Genomic DNA, 23,166 nt, shown 5'->3' with positions numbered 1-23,166 from the left:
AAAGCTGAAGTACTTTGGCCATATTGTCAGGAAACATGGAGGTGTAGAAAACAGATTTTGCAAGGGGCCATGGAAGGCAAACGAGGAAGAGGACGTCCACCAACATCTTGGACTAATGACGTGAAGCTGGTTTCTAACCAGGGAATGCAAGGTGCAACACACTTGGCATCGGATCGAGTGAGATGGCGTACTCTTGTGAAGACCACAGCAGCGCTACACAGCGCCACCTGACACAGAGAGAGAGAGAGGAATGAATAAGGTAAATAACCCAGGGGCGTAGCAAGCGGGTGGACAGGGTGGACGAAGCCCGGGGACGAAGTCCATGGGCTCAGGGGCCCCGAGCAAAAGCAAAACTAAAATAAGGGGTTCAGTTTGAGGTTCAGATGGATGAAAGTAGATCCTTCATAGCTGAAATTGTAACACTAACATGCAAGTACAGTGTTTTGTCAAAGCGGTAGGGTGGTTTGCCCTAGTGTACCAAATCTTGATGGCCCTGTAAGATTCGCCATAATTACGGGTAAGTCCCAACTTACGCGCAATTGGATTCAACCAAATTTATTGCGTTTTTAGGACAAAGGCAAATTTGAATTCAAATTCCCCATTAGAACACCACAGTTGAGCGGCTGAGATAATGAGTGAGTTTTCTGTCACTTAAGTTACCTCATTAGTTTGGATTAAAATGATTACAAAACTTTCCTAATAATATTGCTTAATTATTTGGCAAAGAATAAACAAAATATATTTGGTCCGTAATCGTATATTAAACACTACTATTATTAAAACGCAAAAGTCATGAGTGTACGTGGGATGTAATCGCATTTTTTCATTATTTCAATGTCAAATATTTTCTATAGACGAATCCATTTTCACGCATTCCTACACCTCAATGGCAGCCATAGCTGCTCCCCCCCCCTTAGGTCTATCCCACCTAAAATGTGAAATGATCATTATGATGTGGCCTTGGTGGGGATATTAAACTGCATTCCATCACCCGTGTTACACGTAGACAAAAGAATGATGAAAGTGTTACAACGCAACACAATTCAACATTTTTAAGCGGACTTAATCCACCCATTTCGGCAGTAACAACACCAGTTTGGTGCAGGCGGGACCCAGTAATGGTCGACTGATTTCTGACCATCACTTGGCTCGTTGGATTCGTCTATAGAATATAAAATTGTTGACATGGAATGATTTATATAACTGGGATTTATGTACACATTATTTTTTCAAAGGTTTCCATGACTTCTTGATTCATGAGAAAAACTCATCATGATCAAATGACCCGTGAATTCTGTATAGCTAAGAATAAAGTTCATTACACATGTTACAGGTAGAATATATAGGACTATTAAATTTAGTTACGATGATAAATATATGGAATGACTTCCTCTTCCATTTTTTTTTGCACTCATTAAAGCTTCAAAATTCATTACCATACATTTTGGCCAAGGATTTTATACTTTTATACTTATTATGAAACATTTTTATTTTGTATTCTGTATAATATGTTGGGCAATTCTTCCTTTCATGAGTTATAATTCATCAATCGCTAAGATAAAGAAATTTGTTTATTCCTGACGCGAAAGCTAAAGGTTAATAAACATAAAGCGCTCTGCTCGCTGATCCGATGAAGTCGCCTTATTCAGTATGCTTGTTACCGGCTGGTTTCAAGGACAAAGCGCCCTGCTCGCTGATCCGATGACATTCGTCTGCTCCAATCTGCTTGTTTATACCGGTTCATATCAACCCCTGAATAACGCGCTGTGAAATAAAACGCCAAATACTACGAAATTAGCCAAGCAATTCACTTTATTCATGTATAGATAGACGAAGTTGGTTAATTCTGTACTAAGCACATTGAATTTACCCGTGTACCCTTATTTTGATGTCCTGTCCTTTTGTCCTGTTGCCACAGTTGGCTTCAATCACTATTGCGGTATTCTTTTATGGCTGGCAACGGGACGAATGTATTAGATTTAGGAATGTAATTGAAGACCTGAGCGCAAGAAGACTGTAAGTCCACTTGGCCCCTCAACATGTATACACTAAAGTTGCGTATAGTTTCGTATAGTTTGGTAATGTTTTATACACGTTCAGGGGCCAAAACAAATCTTTCACTAACCTTTCATGATGTTTTCACCCTAGGACATGTATTAAACATTATAAAACCCTAAGAAACTATACGTAAATTTGGTGTATACATGTTGAGGGGCCAAATGGACTTACAGTCTTCTTGCGCTCAGGTCTTCAATTGCCTTTATTATTCGGCAATACTATCATGCTAGTAAAGATGCTTGCATGATGCATTTTTACCCCAAAATTAACAAAATTAGATGTTGGCCCATCAAAAAGTGAAAACTTTTGTATTTTTGAATCACTCTAATCATGCTAATGTAGACTGTAGTGATAACACGCTGAAGACGATTGTTTAAATACAAAGCTTTGTGCATAACTCTTATATATTATTGTATCTCACACGAGATCCAGGCCCTTTCTCCGGCTTGTTGCTGTTGGTAGTGTACCTGTTGTTTGCCTATTAAGAATATCTTAGTTATAATAGTACTGTTCAAACCGGCCTATTTTAAGCAGAGTGTAACTCTTCCACGTCTTCTTGTTTCGGTGAATTAAAAAATCCTTCAAATTATGTTTCCTGTAGTATACGATAGTACTATTTTTTTTGTTTTGTTCATTCACCTTTCAGTTCAACATGGTTCAGTTTTTGTATTTCGCTCTGCTGATAGTTGCAGCTTACGCTCAATCAAATCCTGTAGAAACAATCACGACGGGACGCATCATGGGAAAGCGCATTACTGTAAATGGTAGTACGGAAGTAGACGCCTTCCTCGGCATTCCTTTTGCGGAACCCATCTCTGGAGAAAGAAGGTTTAAACATCCTGTAGCAAAGGCACCTTGGAGCGGTGTATTCAATGCTAGAGAGTATGGGCATGGATGTTGGCAGTCACCGGACACTAGGTTTACAGTCCCCTTGAGCGATGACTGCTTGAATCTTAATGTCTGGGTTCCCTATCCTAGGCCACAGAATGGTGCGGTATTAGTTTGGATTTTCGGAGGCGCATATGTTTCTGGGGTTAGTTCCTTGTCACTATATGATGGAAAATACTTGGCAGCATTGGAACAAATGATTGTTGTGTCAATGAATTACAGAGTAGGAGCATTTGGATTTTTAGCGACTGGAGATTCTAGTGCGCCTGGAAATCAAGGACTTTACGATCAAGCCATGGCATTACAGTGGGTACAAGATAACATCGCTACCTTTGGAGGTGATCCGAATCAGGTTACGATTTTTGGTAACAGCGCAGGCGGCGGAAGCGTCTCTCTCCATTTGCTCTCGCCAGTTTCCCGATCGCTTTTTCAGCGCGCGGGAATTCAAAGCGCTGGTATTACAGCACCTTGGAATTATATTACTCAAGAGGAAGCTTTAGAACGTGCCAAGCTCCTTGCACGGTCTCTAGGTTGTTTGAAAGACACAAATGGTGATGTACAAGATATTCCAGATATGATCAAATGTCTGCAAGATGTTGATGCCAACGAGTTGTGGGCTGCATATCCGGGGTCAAGATACTTCATGGATTTTTTCTATCTACCGGTGTACGACGGAATCTTTCTTCCTACAGATCCTGATGATGCTCAAGATCAGGGCAGCTTTAAGCGGTGCGAGTTGATTGTTGGAAGTAACTCCAATGAAGGCAACATATTCTTCCCTTTTTACGAAGTTCCTGGGTTCACTGAAGGCGGAGAAAGTCTTCTTGATTACGAGGGTTATATTACAGCGCTGAGGTACACCTTTCCAACAATCCCTCATACCTTTGGGTTAGAGGCCATCGCATTTCAGTATAGACCTTGGAAAACACCTAATAATCAAAGCCTTCTCAGGGATGCAGTAGATCTTGCAGTTGGAGACTACAATCTCATTTGCCCATCAATCGAGTTGGCTAACGCGTATGCCAGAGAGGGCAATGCAGTCTACTACTACCGCTTTGAGGAGCGTCCGTCTAACAGTCCATTTCCAGAATGGATGGGTGTTCTTCATACTGATGAGATCCCCTATATCTTTGGTATTCCTCTAGACCCGTCATTTGGTTACAGCAGTAGGGAGGGACTACTGAGTAGGAAGTTGATGAGTTTCTGGGCAAATTTTTCAAGAACTGGGTAAGTTACTGTATTATACGTTGCACTTCGTACGTGATTATTATATTTGCGTAGTGATGAATAACAGATTAGTATAAACTCACAATAAACCGTCCCGCTATAATGAAAGACAGAGATAAAAAGATTTTATCGCGTCTGACGTCATCTGTCAATAAACTCGAGCACAGTTTGTTTACAAGTGTCGTGATGATGACTTGCTGAACGCGGCGGTATAACGACAACAATGCCTAGAAATGTTGTTTTTTGTCTTGTAAAAGTAAATCTTTCGCCATTTTCTGCTATTCCTTTTCTCCGACCGGCACCAGATAAATCGGCCTTCAGTGACATCTGACGCGATAAAATCTTTTTATCTCTGTCTTTCATATATAACATGATAAAGGGTCCACAAGTTCTAAGTTTCCCCTGAAACCTTTTAGAATAAAGTTTTAAAAAGATATTAAACATTTATAAAAAAAAGTTTATATTGGTAGCTTGTTTTACACCCTGGTCCAATTTACAATGTCATACATCGTTGTGTTCGCCGGGTCACATTGGCTCCTTATGTAAAAAAAGGTGACGCTTTGAAAATTGCACTTTTATCTATTCAACTCTCATAAACATATGGCCTACTGCATTGTTTGAGAGTTGAATGGATGCATGCACCAAAGTGCAATTTTCGAAACTGCCCATCTTTTTTTAAATGAGCCATTGTGACCGAACGCAACGATGTGTGATATTGTAAATAGGAACAGTTGTGTCATGTGCTACCAATTCCTTTTATAATGTTTTATTTTCTTAAAAAGTTACCTTAGGGGGACCTTTAGGACCCTTAAAACGTGGAGCCCCAATTATACTCGAATCGGTGAGCACAGGGAGCGACCATGCCTTTACTTTGAAGACAAAAAGAACATCGAAAACGCCGCCCTCTAGAGTCAGTATAATACAATTACAAAGGGAGGTTCATATTTATCTTGGATTCGTCGATATGAGAACTCACAACGATATAATTCCAGTTTATTAAATATTGAGAATTGACCTATATATCTCGATCCACTAACTTGTTGTGATTGGACTTAAAGGTTTGAAATAATGCTATTTTATTTCTTAAAAATACCTTTTACCACACTTACCCAGCAAACACAAAACGTTTTCGACATCATTCGCAAAAGGTTATAAAATGTTGTCAGAAAACGTTTAAATGTCGGGTTATATAAAGGGTATATTAAGGGTATAAAACGTTTTCATAACATTGAAAAACATTTTTGATAATCTACTGCCCAGCAAACACAAAATGTTTTACAGAAAACGTTTAAATGTCGGGTTATATAAAGGGTATAAAAACGTTTTAATAACATTCCAAAAACATTTTGAAAACCTGATACAAAACATTCTAAACAGAATGTTATTTTGGGTTGAAAAAATATTTTGCGAAAAATAATTGTCCAAAATATTTGCAATAACGTTTTAAATACGTTTTTATGACCTTTATATAACCCGACATTTAAATGTTATTAAAACGTTTTGAAGAAAACATTTTAAGAACATTTCTGTGTTTGCTGGGGGCAAACATTTTAACATAATGTTATTTAAGTGTTGACAAAATATTTGGCAAAAATGTTTGCAAAATTAGTTTGCAATAACATTTTTGAAAACATTTTAGAAATATTGTTGTAGTGTGTTTTCATACAAAACGTTTTAAAACGTTTTCATGACCTTTATATAACGCGACATTTTAATGTTATTAAAACGTTTTTACCTAAACCAAAAGCCAAAATATAACTTATTTAATACGTTTTAAAAACGTTTTTGTGTTTGCTGGGTAGTTCTGTTTTGTTGTTTTTATTCATAATAGTGGAATTCTCGTCTGTGTTTGCTGTAATTTTACAGGAAGTATGTATACGTATATGAAACCAACTTTGTCTTTTGAAACGTTCTTGTTTATTTTAGAAACCCGAATTCCGATACTTCTGGTATGGCTGATCCAAGATATGTTTGGCCACAATACGATGTCAACACCACCCAGGAATTCTTGATACTTAACGAATCACTTGCCGATGGAACCGGGTTTACAGGTAGTGGGGTAAAACCACTGGAATGTGCTTTTTGGAAAGATTATCTGCCCGATCTCGTAGTGCAAACAGGTAATATTTAGCTTCAGATCGGATTAATTTTGATTTTAGAAAATCGGATGGAACCAAATGCTTGCTGGGATGCTATTTATGTTGGCAGCTCGTTACAAGCTTGCTTTACAGAAATGCTATGTTATGTCAACATTGCCGTGAGAAATAATTGCATGCAAACGCGTCTAACCAACTTCATTAATGTTCAATCTCGGCGCTATAATTTTGTAAAAGATCGCACGGAGTGAGTTACACAGAATGTTCATCGATCATCCACACTAGTCTTCTTCTTCCTCTTGGTCTGATGGTCTCTTCTCTTACCCCCTTCCTTATCGCGTCACTCATTGTGTAAGCAGTCCAGTTCCTCTTTCTACCTGTTCTGCCCGGCTGCCCCTGATTTTTTACAAGTATTAAACGTAACATCTTTTGGGTTTGTGTGTCTTATATACTTCACCTTATTGATAAGGAGCTATTCTGTTGTTTTTAACACTGACAATGAATTAATGAGCCTCGAAAGCTTTTTAATTTTATTTTATCTTCCCAATCTGTAATAGGTGACATCGATGAGGTTGAGAAGCAATGGAAAGAAGAGTTTGATAAATATAGGAACGAATATCTCGCCGATTGGAAGGTACACTTTGACAATTACAAGGCAGCAACTTCTAATTAAGGACTAATGGAACTCTCTACTATTCTGGAAGCTCCCTTGTAGTCAATGTTATGGTGTGCGTAGGGGTGTTTATGGGAGTGCACGGGTTCTTCATTTTCTTTTGAAGGATGGTATAATGTGAAAGAATTTGCTCGTATAAGAGCATAAGCATGTTTTGTGTGCATGTTGGTCTAAGCAAATATTTCTTCATTCCTGATTAAAGGACATAGTTCGACTGCAAGCTATTGTTTTATTGGGTTAGCTAGTTAAAGTGTTTTTCGTCGCTGATTATTATTCTATAGGTAGTATAAAATGAAATTATGGGGGATGTAGAAATGTCAGCATTGGGCAATTCAAGATTTCAAAGATTAAAGTTTATACAGGGTCAAAATTCTAAACTGCGTAATATTTTTAAAAACCTATACCAATAATCATACCTATCTACCTACCTACCTACCTACCTACATACATACCTACCTACCTACCTACCTACCTACCTACCTACCTACCTACCTACCTACCTACCTACCTACCTACCTACCTACCACCAGACAGCATCATGCATTTCTGCACCTGCTGCATGGCGTAGGAGAAACTTCCATAGAGGTATGTTTTGATGTGACGGCTCACACATGGACATCAGCTTCTTCCACAGACCACCTGGTGTCAAGTCTGCCAAGCCAATTCTATCCAAGTCCCTTTGAATAACATTCTTTCAAGTTGTCTTTGGGCGTCCAGGTCTTCTCTTTCCGTGGGTGGGATTCCAGAAATAGAGTGTTCTTGGGACGCAACTCCCGTCCATTCTCAGCATATGACCAAACCACTATGGTCATAGTGAGCTTCTGTTGCTTTGTCATGGATCTTATGAAGTCGTTGGTGATATGATGTGTCCATTTGATGCGGAGAATTTTCCTTTGGCATCTCACATCCAATGTATCGAATCTGGACTCCTCTCTTTCAGTGAGAGTTCAGCATTCAGAAGTATATAGAAGGGTAGAAAGAACACAGGCATCATAGAATTTCATCTTGGTGTCCAAGTTGATATACCGGTCCTTCCACACCTTTCTCAAGTTCTTTAAAATCCTATGATTGAGCTCCTTAGCTCGAACAACCAAGTGACATGATTTCTGTTTTCTTGAAGCTCATTTTAAGTTCCAACTTTCCGGCTGTTTCATGTAAATGGTCTCAAATTGTTGGCACTGTTAATGTTATCTCAATCTAATAAAGAATAGTTATAACCAACTGTAACGATTCGTTACATAGGTAACCATTCAGGGAAGTACCAGTAGGTCAACATCAATAGTATTCAATTGGCAATGACCTTTTTTGCTGTGTTATCTAGGCAATAAGTCATTCTAGGTGGTTCCAACTATTCTTTTTTTTTTGGAGTTGCTGTCACAGCAAGACCTTTTGAGAAAATTATAGAAGTTTTTAATTTTGACTCCTGTATAAACCATGACCTTGGATATCTCGAATTGCCCAGGGGGGGATAATTTTACACCCTTTGGAATCTAATTTTATACCACCCATAGAACAATAATCAACAAACGAAAACACTTTGAACCTACCTTGGTCTGCACTGGACTAATACACTTTAATTTGTTACCTGCGTATTGTTGCGTGTAGTTTTTAATGTAGCCTTTTGAAGGATAGTTTACTATAAATTGTATATACATAATTCAAATTATTTTAACAAGGTACATCGTCGTTCACAGTTAGAATGCAGTTATAATGAAAGACAAAGATAAAAAGACTAGTTTGCGTCTGACGTCATCTGTCAATCAAACTCCGAGCACGGTTTGTTTACAAGTGTCGTGATGATATGGGTTGCTGAACACGGCGCGGCGGTAAAACCGGGCGCCTTATTGTTAATTTTGCACCTTCTAACATACAAACCATCTCAAAAGTTAGGTTTTAATCGTAGGAAACTTTCTTTGGCGAAGGCACCATGTCCACAATGCCTAGAAAAGTTGCTTTTTGCCTTGTAAGAGTACGTAATTTTTCGCCATTCACTGCTATTCCTTTTCTCCGATCGGCACCAGCCAGATAAATCGACCTTCCTTATACGCGCTATTAGCCAATCAAGGATCGTAGAGAATTTGATTGACAGTGACGTCAGACGCAAACTAGTCTTTTTATCTTTGTCTTTCATTATAGCGGGGTTGCGGAATGGAATGTTACAGATAATAAAAGCCTTGTGACTGTTCCTGGGGGTAAATCCCGAAGGCCATAACAACCCAGCTTATAAAATAACGAAACATTAAAACAAAATGTCATGGCAAAGTATATTTTCTTTGATTTTAGGGCCATGAATTAGTTAGTGTTAGGGTAATATTAAAATGATCTGTTTATTCTGTATATACTTGAAAAATACCTAAACTGATATTTTAGTTAATTTTTATATAAATATACTTGAAGTGAGAAATTAAAACCGATGTCTTTCTGAAATTACTAGTTATATCAGGTTTGCTCGTGTTTTCTTCTGCATAAGGCTGCTATTCGTTATACGTCTTGGTGACCTGGATCATGACAGCCTCCTTTCCCAAACTAACCTCCCCTCTCTTGAGGCCCGTCGCGACTCCTTTACGGTGCGCCATGTGTTCAAAATACTTGCCGGCCTTTCATCTGCTCCTAATGTATTCACACCTCATTCACGTTCCAACTCAAGATGTAACCATTCCCGAGCTCTCTACCCACCTTTCAGCCGCCTCACACTTTGTCAAAGAAGTTTCTTCCACCTTGGTCCTATGTTATGGAATGAGCTACCAGAAAATGTTGTCTGTTGTCCCACCTTGTCCGCTTTCAAGGCCGCAGTTAAAAGCCCTCCAATAGTTGTCTTTTTTTATCTTGTTTTTGCTTCTCAGTTAATTTTTGTTCGCTTTGTATGTAGGGCTTCTCTTTAATTTAGTGCTCTTTGAGAACTATTGGGTATTGCCTGTGCTTTTTGCCAAATGTAATAAATAAATAAATAAATGTGTCAACATTATTCTTCGTGACTTGATTTTGAATACTAAGGCTCACTGTATACTTTTTATTTGACTTAGAATATTCGCTGCAACATGTCTTTGTTATTTAATCTATTCTTATTCTATTTTCAGTCATGTTTAAGGGGGAACTACACCCCTTGATAAATTTGTGTCTATTTTTGCATTTTTCTCAAAAACTAATAACACAGTGGTAACAAATAAGGTACCGTTAGGATGTACCTCATTTACTATCATATATACTGAACCGCTTGTCTTGGGTCACTGAAATTTCAGTGTAGTAATTGGATTCCTTGCCCCAATAACATAAATAAATTTTGTTACCAATGTGTTATTATTTTTTGAGAAAAAAAAAAAAATAGTCACAAATTTACCACAGGGGTGTAGTACCCCTTAACTAATGTTCGATGACGTAAAATCGATAAGATACTTTTACCAGACCTTCGAAATCAAAATATAGTTGATTTTCCGTCAACAAACATTTGTTAGAAGATGAGAATGAATTAAAATAATGTTGAATGACGAATACTTGTTGAACGAATAATTATCAGTAGCGTAACGAGCAGTGGGGCAGGTGTAGCAGAGTGCCCCCCAGTAGCGTAGCCAGTGGGATGGCAAGGGGGCAGAGTGCCCCCCTGACAAAAAATGAAAGAAAAAGTGCCCCTCTGACAAAAAATGAAAGAGAAAATCTGGAGGGCAAAGGAAAAGAAAAGGGGCAAAGATCCCCTTTTCCACCAAAATTCACCCCGATAATGGGCCAAAATAGTGTAAAATGTAAAATTTTTGCGCGCTGCGTGCGCACATTGTTACATTAAGGCCCTTTTCATCCCGATCATGGGCGAAAACAGTGTAAAATACAAATATTTGCGTGGTACACACGCATATCTTCCCAATAAAGCCTCTCTAAAAACAAAACCGGTATATGTATTGCATGATGCAACTGCAATTTCTTTCGTCTGTGCCCCAAACTTTTATTTTGCCCCTCCTGACCAAGAAATCTGGCTACGCCCTTGCCCCCCCGACAAAAAATGAAAGAGAAAGTGCACCTCTGACAAAAAATGAAAGAGAAAATTGGGAAGGCAGAGGAAAAATAAAGGAGTAAGGAGCCAGTTTTCCACCAAAATTCACCCCGATCATGGGCCAAAATTATTGTAAAATACACATTTTTGTGCGCTTCACTCGCATAACTCGCTCGCTTAACTTTTTATAAAGACTTCCAGAAGCCAAGATTGATTCTTTCGTTGCTGGCAATACGTCGTAGCAATATCACGTGTACAACCTGCGAGTATGGTGTGTTTGTAGCTTGTGTGCGGGCCTGCCAGGGGTTGTGGTGGTGGTGGTGGTGGTTGGGGGGGGGGGTGTATGCACATCTGTGGGGTGCGTTTGGTGTAGGGGTAGGGTTAGGGTTATAAACTGCTGGGGTTTCATCCTCCTATTTTTCTTATTTCGTTCTTTCTTTCCAATGGAAAAGTTTTGTAACTGTAATTAATAATTTTCATCTCCATTGTCCATGTGATTTCAAAACTCTGTTGTTGTGACACAGTCAACAGTACGAAAAATGCATTGCAGTAATCAAATACATTTATATCGAGAGCTCAGTGCAGTAAAGACCCATCGCCATTAGCTGCCCAGGGTAATATTATGTAAGCTTATGTAAGCGTGCTTATTATACAAATATTGAATGTTTATGAGAGTAATTAGTAAGAATATTTTCATGAGGTGAAATATGGACTGTTCCATTCATCGAGGCTTTGCTGAGTTGGATGGAACAGTTCATATTTCACCGAATGGATCATGGAAATATTCTTTCTACTGAAAGAATAAAAACATTCAATATTTGTTTTATAAATGAATAATAAATAAGTTCCCTTGCTTCCACTTAATTTTATAAATCACCAGGAAAAAATAAATAAATTATAATATATCTAAATGTATATTTATTTTAGAAGCAACACCCGCACCTATAATTGGCGAGTCGAGGTGACAACCTCTCGCTATATACGCTCGCGCGTCTGTCAGCGTTGCTATGGTAGCTCCGTGTCCGTGCAATGGAAAAATGACTATTGCACGGACGCGGAGTGCAATAGTCCAATAGTAGTTGGCCAATCATATCACAAGAATTAGCCTATATAATACAGGGTTCAAAAGAAATAACACCCCCTCTAAAATTAAAAAACTTTTTTTTACATAACTTGACATATATTTTGTTGATTTGAAAAATTCAAAAAGCTGTGAATAGAGGAATCGTTTTTCAACCCTCCCAAAGTTGTTTAATTTGCAAAAACAATATTTTTGGTCAAAAATAATCACATTTTCCAAAAATGATGCTTTCAGAAAAAGTTGCACTATACCACATTTTGTACAAAACATTCTCGATATTAATGTTAAGGTTGATTTAATTCTTGTTTTTTTTCCTTCACCTTCTGTCTCCGATCCTTCAGGCACCCATGCAACCATCATTCAGTGCTAAACAAAGATTTGTTGAAATTAATTTCGGCGTAAAATGAGATTTTCTTTGAAGTTTTTAATCAGCAGTTGTTTCAAAATGATAAAATCACTAAGAAGGAGAAATGAGCTCGACTACACGCATAAATTTGACCAAAAGGGTGAACAGTTGAAGCATCTTGCATTTTGAATTAAAATGGTGGCTTTCTTGGATAAAGGTGTAACACTCATGATGTGACCACAAGATATTGGCTGCATGCAGTTATTTGGCTGAATGCTGACTTCCAACCTCCAATCTTTGTTGGCCGTCTCTTCTTTGACATGTACGCCTTTATTCAAGAGAGCCGTTGCTATAGATCTTTGCAACTGTTTCAGTCTACAATTTGCGAGTAAATTTTTCATCTCTTCTAGCCAACGAAAGAAATAAGCATCACACTGCAAACCTTATTTCTACTCCTATAGAGATTTTACCATTTTTGAAACACCGACTGAAAACTCCATTCATGTTAAAATTCATGACAATGAATCATTGTGTTATACTGAAAGATGATTGCATGGGTGACTGAGTAATCGGATACATAAAATTTAAGACAAATTAACTAACAATTTACATTGATCACGTTGACATCGAGAACGTTTTTGTACATTACATGTATAGGATGTTGAAAAGTGCAACTTTTTCTGAGAGCATAATTTTTGGAAAATGTGATAATTTTTGACCAACAAAAAATGATTTTCAAAAAGAAGAACATTGGGAGGGTAGCAAAAAGATTCCTCTATTCACAGAATTTTAAATTTTTCAAATCAATCAAATGTATGTCAAGTTATGCAAAGAAATGTTTTGTAATTTTAGGTGGGGGGGGGGGGGTATTTCTTTTGAACCCTTTATTACCCAGGGTAGTCCAACTTGACGTAGCTTTGACGTGGTGCGATTTGTGAAGTCTATTAAGCTATTGTTGCTATCCAGTCAATAGTGGAAAAAGGCATTCCGTAAGCAAATACATTAAAATAGAACCCTAGTCGCTATACATAATAGGTTTTAGGGGCTGTACAATGTATTATTAATTAAAAGAATCCACAAATTAAAGGGGGTATTAATTTTGGGCAGGAAGAAATTAAACAAGCACATTAATGGGGTACGTACATTTAAAATAAAACTAAAATGACTTAGGAAAACAGTACGGAAATGATGAAATGTGTAAAATTTCTAGTTCGCATTGTATATTTAGACCATGTAAAGTTTGCGAATTGTGTTCCCGAATATATGACATATAGTATGCAAAGGTGGGCAAAGATTCGAGAGAGAAAGTCGAGAGGAGGGTACAATCATTTTTGGCAGGCTGAGGGGCCTGGGAAGGGCAAGCAAATTTTGGTACATATGGGGCTCATACTTATTGCACAGACCCTTATGTGTTAGTGTCACGCCATGTCATCAGCTATTGAAGATTATTGTTATTTAAAGTTTTGACCTTTTCTGGTCCTATATAGCCATACACAATGTGGAAAAGAAACTCGGTAGAAAACGGTAGAAACTCGGTACGCTAGGCATTAGCTGCGGGGGAATTGGTGCATACCAGGGCTACACATGGCGATTTTTGAAGACACTCGCAGAGCTTAGCAGTCAGTGTTTGATCTGGACAGAATTGCACGGACAAATTTGCAGAATCGGAGGTATGTTCTTTGGAGAAATGAGCTCTTGATTTCAATTTTAACCTTTGTAACCAATACCCGGGGGGGGGGGGGGCACCCCCAGGTTAAGGTGGTACGGGTATGTGCGGCGCTCAAGGGTCCCTTTTTCAGGCTCTCCGGCAGTTCCTTAAGCCCCACATTTGGATGTGCTCCAGTTCTTTGAGCCTCAAACTCTGACAATTGTAGCTCTTTAAGCTCAAATTTGGAAATAATTTTGAAATTTTTAGCTCAACAGCCTATAATTTAGCCCTAATTTCAGTTCTTCAAGCCCCTATTTTGCCTGAAAATCAGTTCTTAGTTCCCAAAGTTCGGCGCTCCGCGCCGCACATCCCTACCAAAATTTAAGTTGAGTGCCCCCCCCGGAACCAATATTAAGTGTTTGTAGGTGTATCGTAATCATACGCTTGATCCCTACTAAAATATATAATTTCTTTATGCTATTGATGAAACAAAGAGCAATTTGATGACATGGTGAGTCGGCTATCTTGTGTCTTGTAGAACCGATTGTGTTCGTGAAATCAATGATTATTTGTTAAACTTGACTTTGAGTTTAAACGGTTGAAAATGTTTGTCCTTGATCGCTCTGCACGTGCATAATGAACGTTTATAACTAAAATCTTTCCAAAGCAAGTTTAATTAAAGTACTTTTCAGGAGGAATACTCTGCAATCGTGTCTTGTCCAAGCAAGTTTAATTCTCGCTATTCACAATAAGGGCGCCGCCAGCGGTTTGCAATGTAATCGTGATGTATCATGGGAAAAGGTCGACATCCAAGTCCGCGCAATACGAATATTACCATTCTATTACATAGGAACACGTGACAATATTTTTTTAGCTTGTCAAAATAAAGGTGTTACACGCGAATCGATACTCAATAATACTTAATAATGTGATTTGAAATGTGCACAATTAATTTTTTCTCTATCGATTTGCGTGTTATACCGTTATATTGACAAACTAAAAAATATTGTCACGTGTTCCTATGTAATAGCACGGTAATATTCGTATTGCGCGGACTTGGATGTCGACCTTTTCCCATGATACATCACGATTACATCGCAAACCGCTGGCGGCGCCCTTATTGTGAATAGCGAGAATTGCCCGGCCCAATTCCTGGCATAATACTCACTTATACTTTTTAATCCTGGGGGGGCACTTCCATAACAGATATGCATCATGTACCTCGGGATAGACCCCCTTTTTCAAACCGGCTTGTACGCAATGACCCCCTTTTTTGTGTTATGGTCCTACTTATACCCAATGACCCTCTTTAAAAAAATCATGTACTCAATGACCACCCTTTTTCTATTTCCTGCTACCCAATGACTCCCCTTTTTAATTCCCAAATTTAGATGGTATTTGTGTTCTCTTCCAGAAATAATGAGATTTCTCAAATTTCCAAGTTGGCCAAGTTGTTTTTTTCCAGTTTGGCACTTATTTATGTGTACTTAATGATACTCTTTTGGCAATCCTGTACCCAATGACTCCCATTTTACAATTTGCTACTCCAATGACCATACTTTTTTCAAAGTTTCATACCGAATGACCCCATTTTTATTCAGGTTGTGTACTGAATGACCCCATATTTTTGTCATTTACATTTGACCTGAATGCCTCCTACTTTTAACATGGCCGAGGCACATCCCTGCCATTTCAGATAGGGAGTGCGGAGTGCCTCCCCCGGGTTTTTAATAAAGTCACTACTCTATTATAGTGAGACGGATATGTAACACAGATCAAGTGAGATGTTCTAAGCTGGCATTAGATCTTTAAGGTATGCCAATATAAAAACTTATGGAAACAAATATTCGATCTGACCAGCCGTTTTCCGCGAAAATGTTATGCCCATTATACAGGGTCAAATTACAAAAGTGCATATAGCCTATGTGCAAAACTACACCAATGTATTCCTCAGTCATAAGGATTCAGGAAAAGCATAGTTTTGCCTATCTGCGATGTCACGTTTTCGAGTAATAAGCAAAAAGGTCAAGGTTTGACCTCTACAGCGATCAAATTTGCAAAATTGCTCCCATTTTGATAAAAAATTGTCTCAATGTGTTCCACTAGCCTTTCCAATTCAATTTCCCTGATGAAGCTAGTACAGAGGTTCATGCACTAGGATCCACAACATGCTTATCTATCAAGGCACAGTTCTTTAACCCCAATACATTTGCACATCCATTGAATGACCTTTTGAAAATTTGGGCACAAAAACTCATACTCTGAAACTTGAGGTTAAATTTTGCACTATGATTGTTTAATTGAGGTTATTGAACTTTGCAATTGGGATGAGGCCATTGTGGTCAATAGTGATGCCTTGAATCATCTGGATTGAATGACCTTGAGTTGATTTACCACTACTCAATACCTTGATGGAATGACCTAAGATTGAAACCTACCAGGCCCGTAGCCAGCGCAAACAGGTCGGACATTCCGACCAATAATTTGCTGCCGAATGAAGCTTAAAGAAGAATAAGCAGCAGAAGAAATAGATAAAGGGAAACAAAAATAGACGAGATCCAAAATTATAAATCGAGAGCATTCTCCGCTATCCAAAACAAACGCAATGTTATAATTAACAAATCTCTGGTACAATAATTTGCCGATAGTGAACATGGCATTACCAATTTACAGACCATTAAAATGGGTGTTATACAAAATTAAATCAATATTTTACCAACATTGCGATATTTCCGCACACATTTACACTGAGAAATAACTATTTTCCACAAGTACGTACAGCTAAGTACTATTTTAGTGTATTATGTTTTGCTGATGAACATGTTTTCTGATTTGCCAACCACAAAAAAACGATTCCCATTTCATTCCCACTGCATTGCCATGAATAACATTTTGGTACTTAATTAATCTACTCTTCAATTGTTATTGTTGCCTAACTTATCAGAGAAAGGATGATACATTCGTTATTGTTGAAAATTGCATTACTATTGTAAGTTATTGTAGTTTTTCTTGCTTCGCTCGACATCTACACCTACCGTTTTACTACTAATAGTAAAAATTATGTACATTCAAATCGTGCATGGTGAAAAAGTCTATATTCTGTATAGACTACAGCTTCATGCATATCTGAATTTCATTCACAGTCTGTATTGTTATCATATTGAATGATTACTTGTATACTGTATACAAAGATTGCCATGGTACATGTACCGTTAAACGAGATGAATAGTCCAGGGGTGAGTGAATATGGACAAAAGTTTGACAAGGTTATTTTCAGGTCAATATTAATATCTGCTGAATCATGCTTCAAACACTGGTGGTTGCTTCCAACTTTTGGTATAATAAAGTGTACAGTATTTCAAATATTGAGCTCCGTAACGCAACATTACGAGGGCTTAGAGCCAGAAGCAGCTATGTCCATTTGTTTTCTCAATTACATGTTACTCATTTCGGCAACAAATATACGGTTGATTATGCCCTCCATAATAAATGCAAGTGACTTTGGGGTATATGCATCTGAGATTCGTCTCAGATATGCATGGTCACTTGAACGCGTTAGTTAGACGCAAGTGACCATGCATATACCCCAAATTCACTTACATTTTCTTATGGAGGGCAGAATTAACCGTCCATTTGTTACCAAAATGAGTAACATGTAATTGAGAAAACAAATGGACATAGCTGCTTCTGGCTCTAAGCCCTCGTTTTATTAGTCCCTTTTACCTCCCTGTCCATATTAGCGGTTTTATTTTCTATGAGTCTCCTTAAACCAGTGATACTAAAATAAGTACCAACATTCTCCGTATGACGTCATCTTGGCGTATTAGTATAAGGATACCGGGAAAATATGTCAAAGACCATTAAAATCTTGATATGAAACATTTTTATTTTTTATTCTGAATAATTTGTTGATTAATGTTACTTTGCCCACAGGCATGATAGTGTCTGCAGTGCTGTAATTCATTATAGGGTGGTGCGTTTAAACATGGTCTATCTCCCATCATGTTCAGTATACTCTAGCATTATACGTCAAGGCAATATTGAATGAATATTGGTTAAGTTTTTTCAGATTTTACAGCGATTTTAGTGAATTGTGATACCGGAAGTAACTACTGCGTGTTGTAGGGTTTTATAGGGATATGATTTTATGTAAACAATGGCCGGCAAAAAAATAAACAAGCTGAGCGTAATCAGGTAATTAAACTACGTATGAAAGGCTACAGTATTACTGAAGTAGCTAAAAGCTAAAAATCGTTCAACATCGTGGGTAAAGAACATTTGGACAGAGCGACATTGGCCAACTTTGAAGAATAAAAAACGCAAGAAAAAAAATCAAGATTTTTAACATGATAGCCTCCACAGTGCAAGTTGAATGATGAAAATTAGTGAAGTTTTTCAGATTTCACAGCAATTTTAGTGAATTGTGATAAGTTTATAAGTAGGTAAATAAAACTAAATGAAATTGTTATGTTTTGATGGTTATTATTATTGTTTATTATTGTTTACAATATACGAAATAAAATATGGTGGGCCATGTTTCAACGCACCACCCTACATCGCAAACATGGCAAAGATCAAGAAATTTGTATGAATGCTTAAGGGCTCTAAAATGAGCGTTTATTGCGTTTCGACAGTATTTTTTGTGGGACATGAGAGCACCTCAGACCTATCGAATTGCATTCTGAATACGAAGCATGTCTTTCTGATATCAAATAATTTTCATTTTTGAAAATCACAATATAATACAACTTTTATGACAAATTATAAAAATTTGATATTTTTCAAATTTTGATATATAACAGTCCTCGAAGTAAATTATATAAATCTAATGATATATTTTAAAGTGTATGTAGCAGGGAGGAAATGCCGACGGTCAATTGAAAATTTTGACCTTTCATATTGAAGATATGGATTTTTTTCCCAAAAAAGACCTAATTTTTTTTGGTGTTTTGGGAAAAAAAATCCATATCTTCAATACGAAAGGTCAAAATTTCCAATTGATCGTCGGCTTTTCATCCCACCTACATACACTTCAAGTATAAATAATCAGATTTATAAAGTTTACTTCACGTACTGTTAAATATCAAAAATATCAATTTTAATGATTTGCCATAAAATGTGTATTAAATTGCGAATTTCAAAAAATCAAAATTATTTGATATCAGAATGACATTCTTCGTATTCAGAATGCAATTCGATATGTCTGATGTGCTCTAATGTCGCAAAATAAATACTGTCCAAACGTTCGTACCCCAGCCCTTAATGCTGCAGAGGTGGAGAATACCCAACGAGTATTAAATAGAACACCCTTATATAAGTCTTCCGCGTCTTCTGGTTGAATCCTTCAAATTTGTGTTTTCTTAAATATATAATAGTACTTTATTTTGTTGTTTCATTTTCCTTTCAGACGTAGATCAACATGGTTCAGTTTTTGTATTTGGCTCTGCTGATAGTTGCAGCTTCAGCTCAATCTAATCCAGTAGAAACAATCACGACTGGACGCATCATGGGAAAGCGCATTACTGCAAATGGTAATACGGAAGTAGACGCTTTCCTCGGCATTCCTTTTGCGGAACCCATCTCTGGAGAAAGAAGGTTTCAACGTCCTGTAGCGAAGGCACCGTGGATCGATGTATTCAATGCTACTGAGTATGGGCATGGATGTTGGCAACCACCCGACCCTAGTATTCCAGTCCCTTTGAGCGATGACTGCTTGAATCTTAATGTCTGGGTTCCCTATCCTAGGCCACAGAATAGTGCAGTATTAGTTTATATTCACGGAGGCGCATATGTAATTGGGGCTAGCTCTTTGTCTGTTTATGATGGCAAATACTTGGCAGCATTCGAACAAATGATTATTGTGTCAATGAATTACAGAGTAGGAGCATTTGGATTTTTAGCGACTGGAGATTCTAGTGCACCTGGAAATCAAGGACTTTACGATCAAGCCTTAGCGTTACAGTGGGTACAGGATAACATCGCTACCTTTGGAGGAGATCCAAATCAGGTCACGATTTTTGGGCAGAGCGCAGGCGGCGCAAGCGTCTCTCTCCATTTGCTCTCGCCAGTTTCCCAATCGCTTTTTCAGCGCGCAAATTCAAAGCGCTGGTATTACAGCACCTTGGAATTATATTACTCAAGAGGTAGCTTTAGAACGTGCCAAGATCCTTGCACGGTCTGTAGGATGTTTGAATGACACAAATGATAATGTACAATATATTCCATATATGATTAAATGTCTGCAAGACGTTGATGCAAACGATTTGTGGGCTACAGCTCCGTGGTTTGAAAACTTTCTAGATTTTTACTATGTACCGGTGTATGACGGAATCTTTCTTCCTGAAGATCCCGCTGATGCTCAAGATCAAGGCAGCTTTAAGCAGTGTGAGATGATTGTTGGAAGCACCACCAATGAAGGCAACAGCTTCTTTGCTATTTATGGAGTTCCTGGATTCACTGAAGGCGGAGAAAGTCTTCTTGATTACGAAGGTTATATTGAAGCGCTGAGGTACACTTTTCCGAAATTCCAATCCTTTGGGTTAGAGGCCATCGCATTTCAATATAGACCTTGGAAAACACCTAATAATCAAAGCCTTCACAGGGATGCAATAGATCTTGCAGTTGGAGACTACTCCTTCATTTGCCCATCAGTCGAGGTGGCTAAAGCGTATGCCAGAGAGGGCAATCAGGTCTACTATTACCGGTTTGAAGAGCGTCCGTCTAACAGTCCATATCCAGAATGGACGGGTGTTAACCATGGTGATGATGTCGCCTATACCTTTGGTATTCCTCTAGACCCGTCATTTGGTTACAGCAGTAGGGAGGGAGAACTGAGTAGGAAGTTGATGAGTTTCTGGGCAAATTTTGCCAGAACTGGGTAAGTTACGGTATAATACATCGCACTTAGATGATTAGGGTTCTGTTCTGTTCTGCATACTGATAAATATCAGATTACTATAGTTTACAATAAACTGGCCTTCTATATAACATGATAAAAGGGTCCACAAATTCTAAGTTTCCTTTAAAACCTTATAGAATAAAGCGAAAAAGTTTTTACAAAAATAAACTTTGATAAAAGTTTGTTTTGGTAGCTTGTTGTGTTTTACACCCTTGGTCCAATTTACAATTGTCACACATGTTGTGTTCGATCACCTGGATCACAATGGCTCATCAAGAAAGAAATTTTACCTCTTTGACAGTTGCCCTTTGGTCCATTCTACATGTACTCTCACCAAGCATACAGAATATAATTTGAAAAAATGTCAGGCATTGTATGAGAGTTGGAAGGAGGCATGTACCAAAGCCAAGTGTAACTTACAAGACTGCATCTTTTCTTACTTATTGAGCCATTGTAACCGAACGACATTGTAGATTATCGAACGAAATGTGCTACCATTTTGAATTATAATATTTTCTTTAAAAAAAACCCTGTTTTACCACACATTGTTTTTATTATTATTATTATTATTATTATTTATAATACGGGAATTCTCTTTTGCTCTTTGCTATGATTTTCACACGAAGTATGTATTGAAAAAAAAAACCTTATTTTTTGAAATATATGCTGTCCCTTTTAGAAACCCGAATTCAGATACCTCTGACGCAGCTGATCCACTTTATTGGCCACAATATGATGTCGAGACCCAGGAATTCTTAGTACTGAACGAGTCACTTGCCGATGGAACAGGGACTACAGGTAGCGGGATTAAGCCACTGGAATGTGCTTTTTGGAAGGAGTATCTACCCGACCTCGTAGTACAAACAGGTATACACCTATCCGACTTCGCCATTACTGCGGTGTCCCTGATGTAAAACTGCGGTGTCCTGAGGTCGGGGGTTCCATCCATTATTTATTGTGTGCTATACAGAATTGTACCCGGGAATTGTACACAACAGTGATATTCAATACACAATCATGAGTATTGAATTACGAATTAAATCTCCCGCTCTGGTACATCTGTGTTGCCGTCAATAGAGGGCCAAATACAGTAAACGCTTCTCGGATTGGTGTATAGCTTCTGATTCGGATTAATTTTGATTTTAGAAAATCGGGTGGAACCAGTGCTGCAAAGCCGTATTTGTAATATTGATTACCGTAAACCGTCCATAATAATACGTTATCTGAGTTATCGGTTATCCAAGGCACCGAAAGACCAAAGCGTTGCTTTAATCAATAGCTAAGTACATTAAGGCCGACTTACACGAGGCAATTTTCCAAGCAATTGCCTGTTGCACAGACCTTGGAAAAAGATTGCTCCGTGTATTTTGGATTTACAAGGAATTAATCCCCCAAGCCGGGCAAATTAATCCCCCGAGCAACAGGCAAAAAGGTAGAGACATGCTCTACTTTCAAGGTTGTTGCATGCAATCTAACCTCCTTCAGCCAATCAGCTGAGTAAACACGAGCTGGTCGCTGCATTCATTTGGGAAATGTAGGGACCAACTTGATTCACCATCCACAACATGATAAATGTATGCACATGCTACATTATAATATACTTGTACGCCTATGTTGTTGTTGTTGTTGTTGTTGTTGTTGTTGTTGTTGTTGTTGTTGTTGTTGTTGTTGGTGGTGGTGGTGGTGTTGTTGGTGGTGGAAATAAGAAAGTCTTTTCTGATCATGCCATACGTACAAGAGGTCCCATTCTTTGGAATTCTTTAGATAAAAATCTGAAAAACAAAATCTGTTAAACATTTCCGCAATCAATTCAAAACAAAACTGATCTTTATATATAATTAATCTTTTCCGTGAGCACCCCCCTTCCCTTGTCTTTTAGTTATGTTATGTGATGTTGATTTATTTTGTTAATTTCATTTGATTTTAGGGAAAGGCTAACTTTCAGACCTTTTTGGTCTTCCAGCCTTTTCCTCCATATGTACCGTGTTTATATATTATTTTTTATGTAATGTCTTTAATTTTTATGGAAATAAATATGAAGCTCGTGAATTTCAGTTTTCGTTTTGTAAGTTATATTGATTTTTTACATAAAACCTTGAGATGTGCGGTTGGGTGCTAATCTAGACAAAAGAAGAGTCTAAATTTTACGGTCCTAAATTCGCGGTAAATTGTACGGCTTCAATTGACTTGTGTTTGGTGTATATGCACTTACGCCAAGACGCCTAGACGTAAGTGGCTCGTAAAAATTGTCTTGCATTGAAATATATAC

At 37.9% G+C, this 23,166-nt stretch overlaps 1 protein-coding gene and 1 pseudogene across 1 annotated transcript; both read left to right on the top strand.

Moving 5' to 3' along the window:
• LOC140137423 (cholinesterase 1-like) overlaps nucleotides 1-23,166 on the top strand; it is a 33,497-nt pseudogene that overhangs the window by 2,456 nt on the left and 7,875 nt on the right.
• LOC140137422 (cholinesterase 1-like) lies at nucleotides 1,918-9,379 on the top strand. Its single transcript, XM_072159074.1, has 4 exons — nucleotides 1,918-1,987; nucleotides 2,705-4,173; nucleotides 6,100-6,293; nucleotides 6,827-9,379. The coding sequence occupies exons 2-4, from the start codon at nucleotides 2,711-2,713 to the stop codon at nucleotides 6,940-6,942; spliced, it is 1,773 nt and encodes a 590-aa protein (XP_072015175.1). The 5' UTR covers nucleotides 1,918-1,987; nucleotides 2,705-2,710; the 3' UTR covers nucleotides 6,943-9,379.

Source organism: Amphiura filiformis, chromosome 17 (assembly GCF_039555335.1).
Source record: "Amphiura filiformis chromosome 17, Afil_fr2py, whole genome shotgun sequence".
Lineage (NCBI taxonomy): Eukaryota > Metazoa > Echinodermata > Ophiuroidea > Amphilepidida > Amphiuridae > Amphiura > Amphiura filiformis.
The sequence above is the reverse complement of the archived record's forward strand: the minus strand, read 5'-3'. Positions and strand labels throughout refer to the sequence as shown.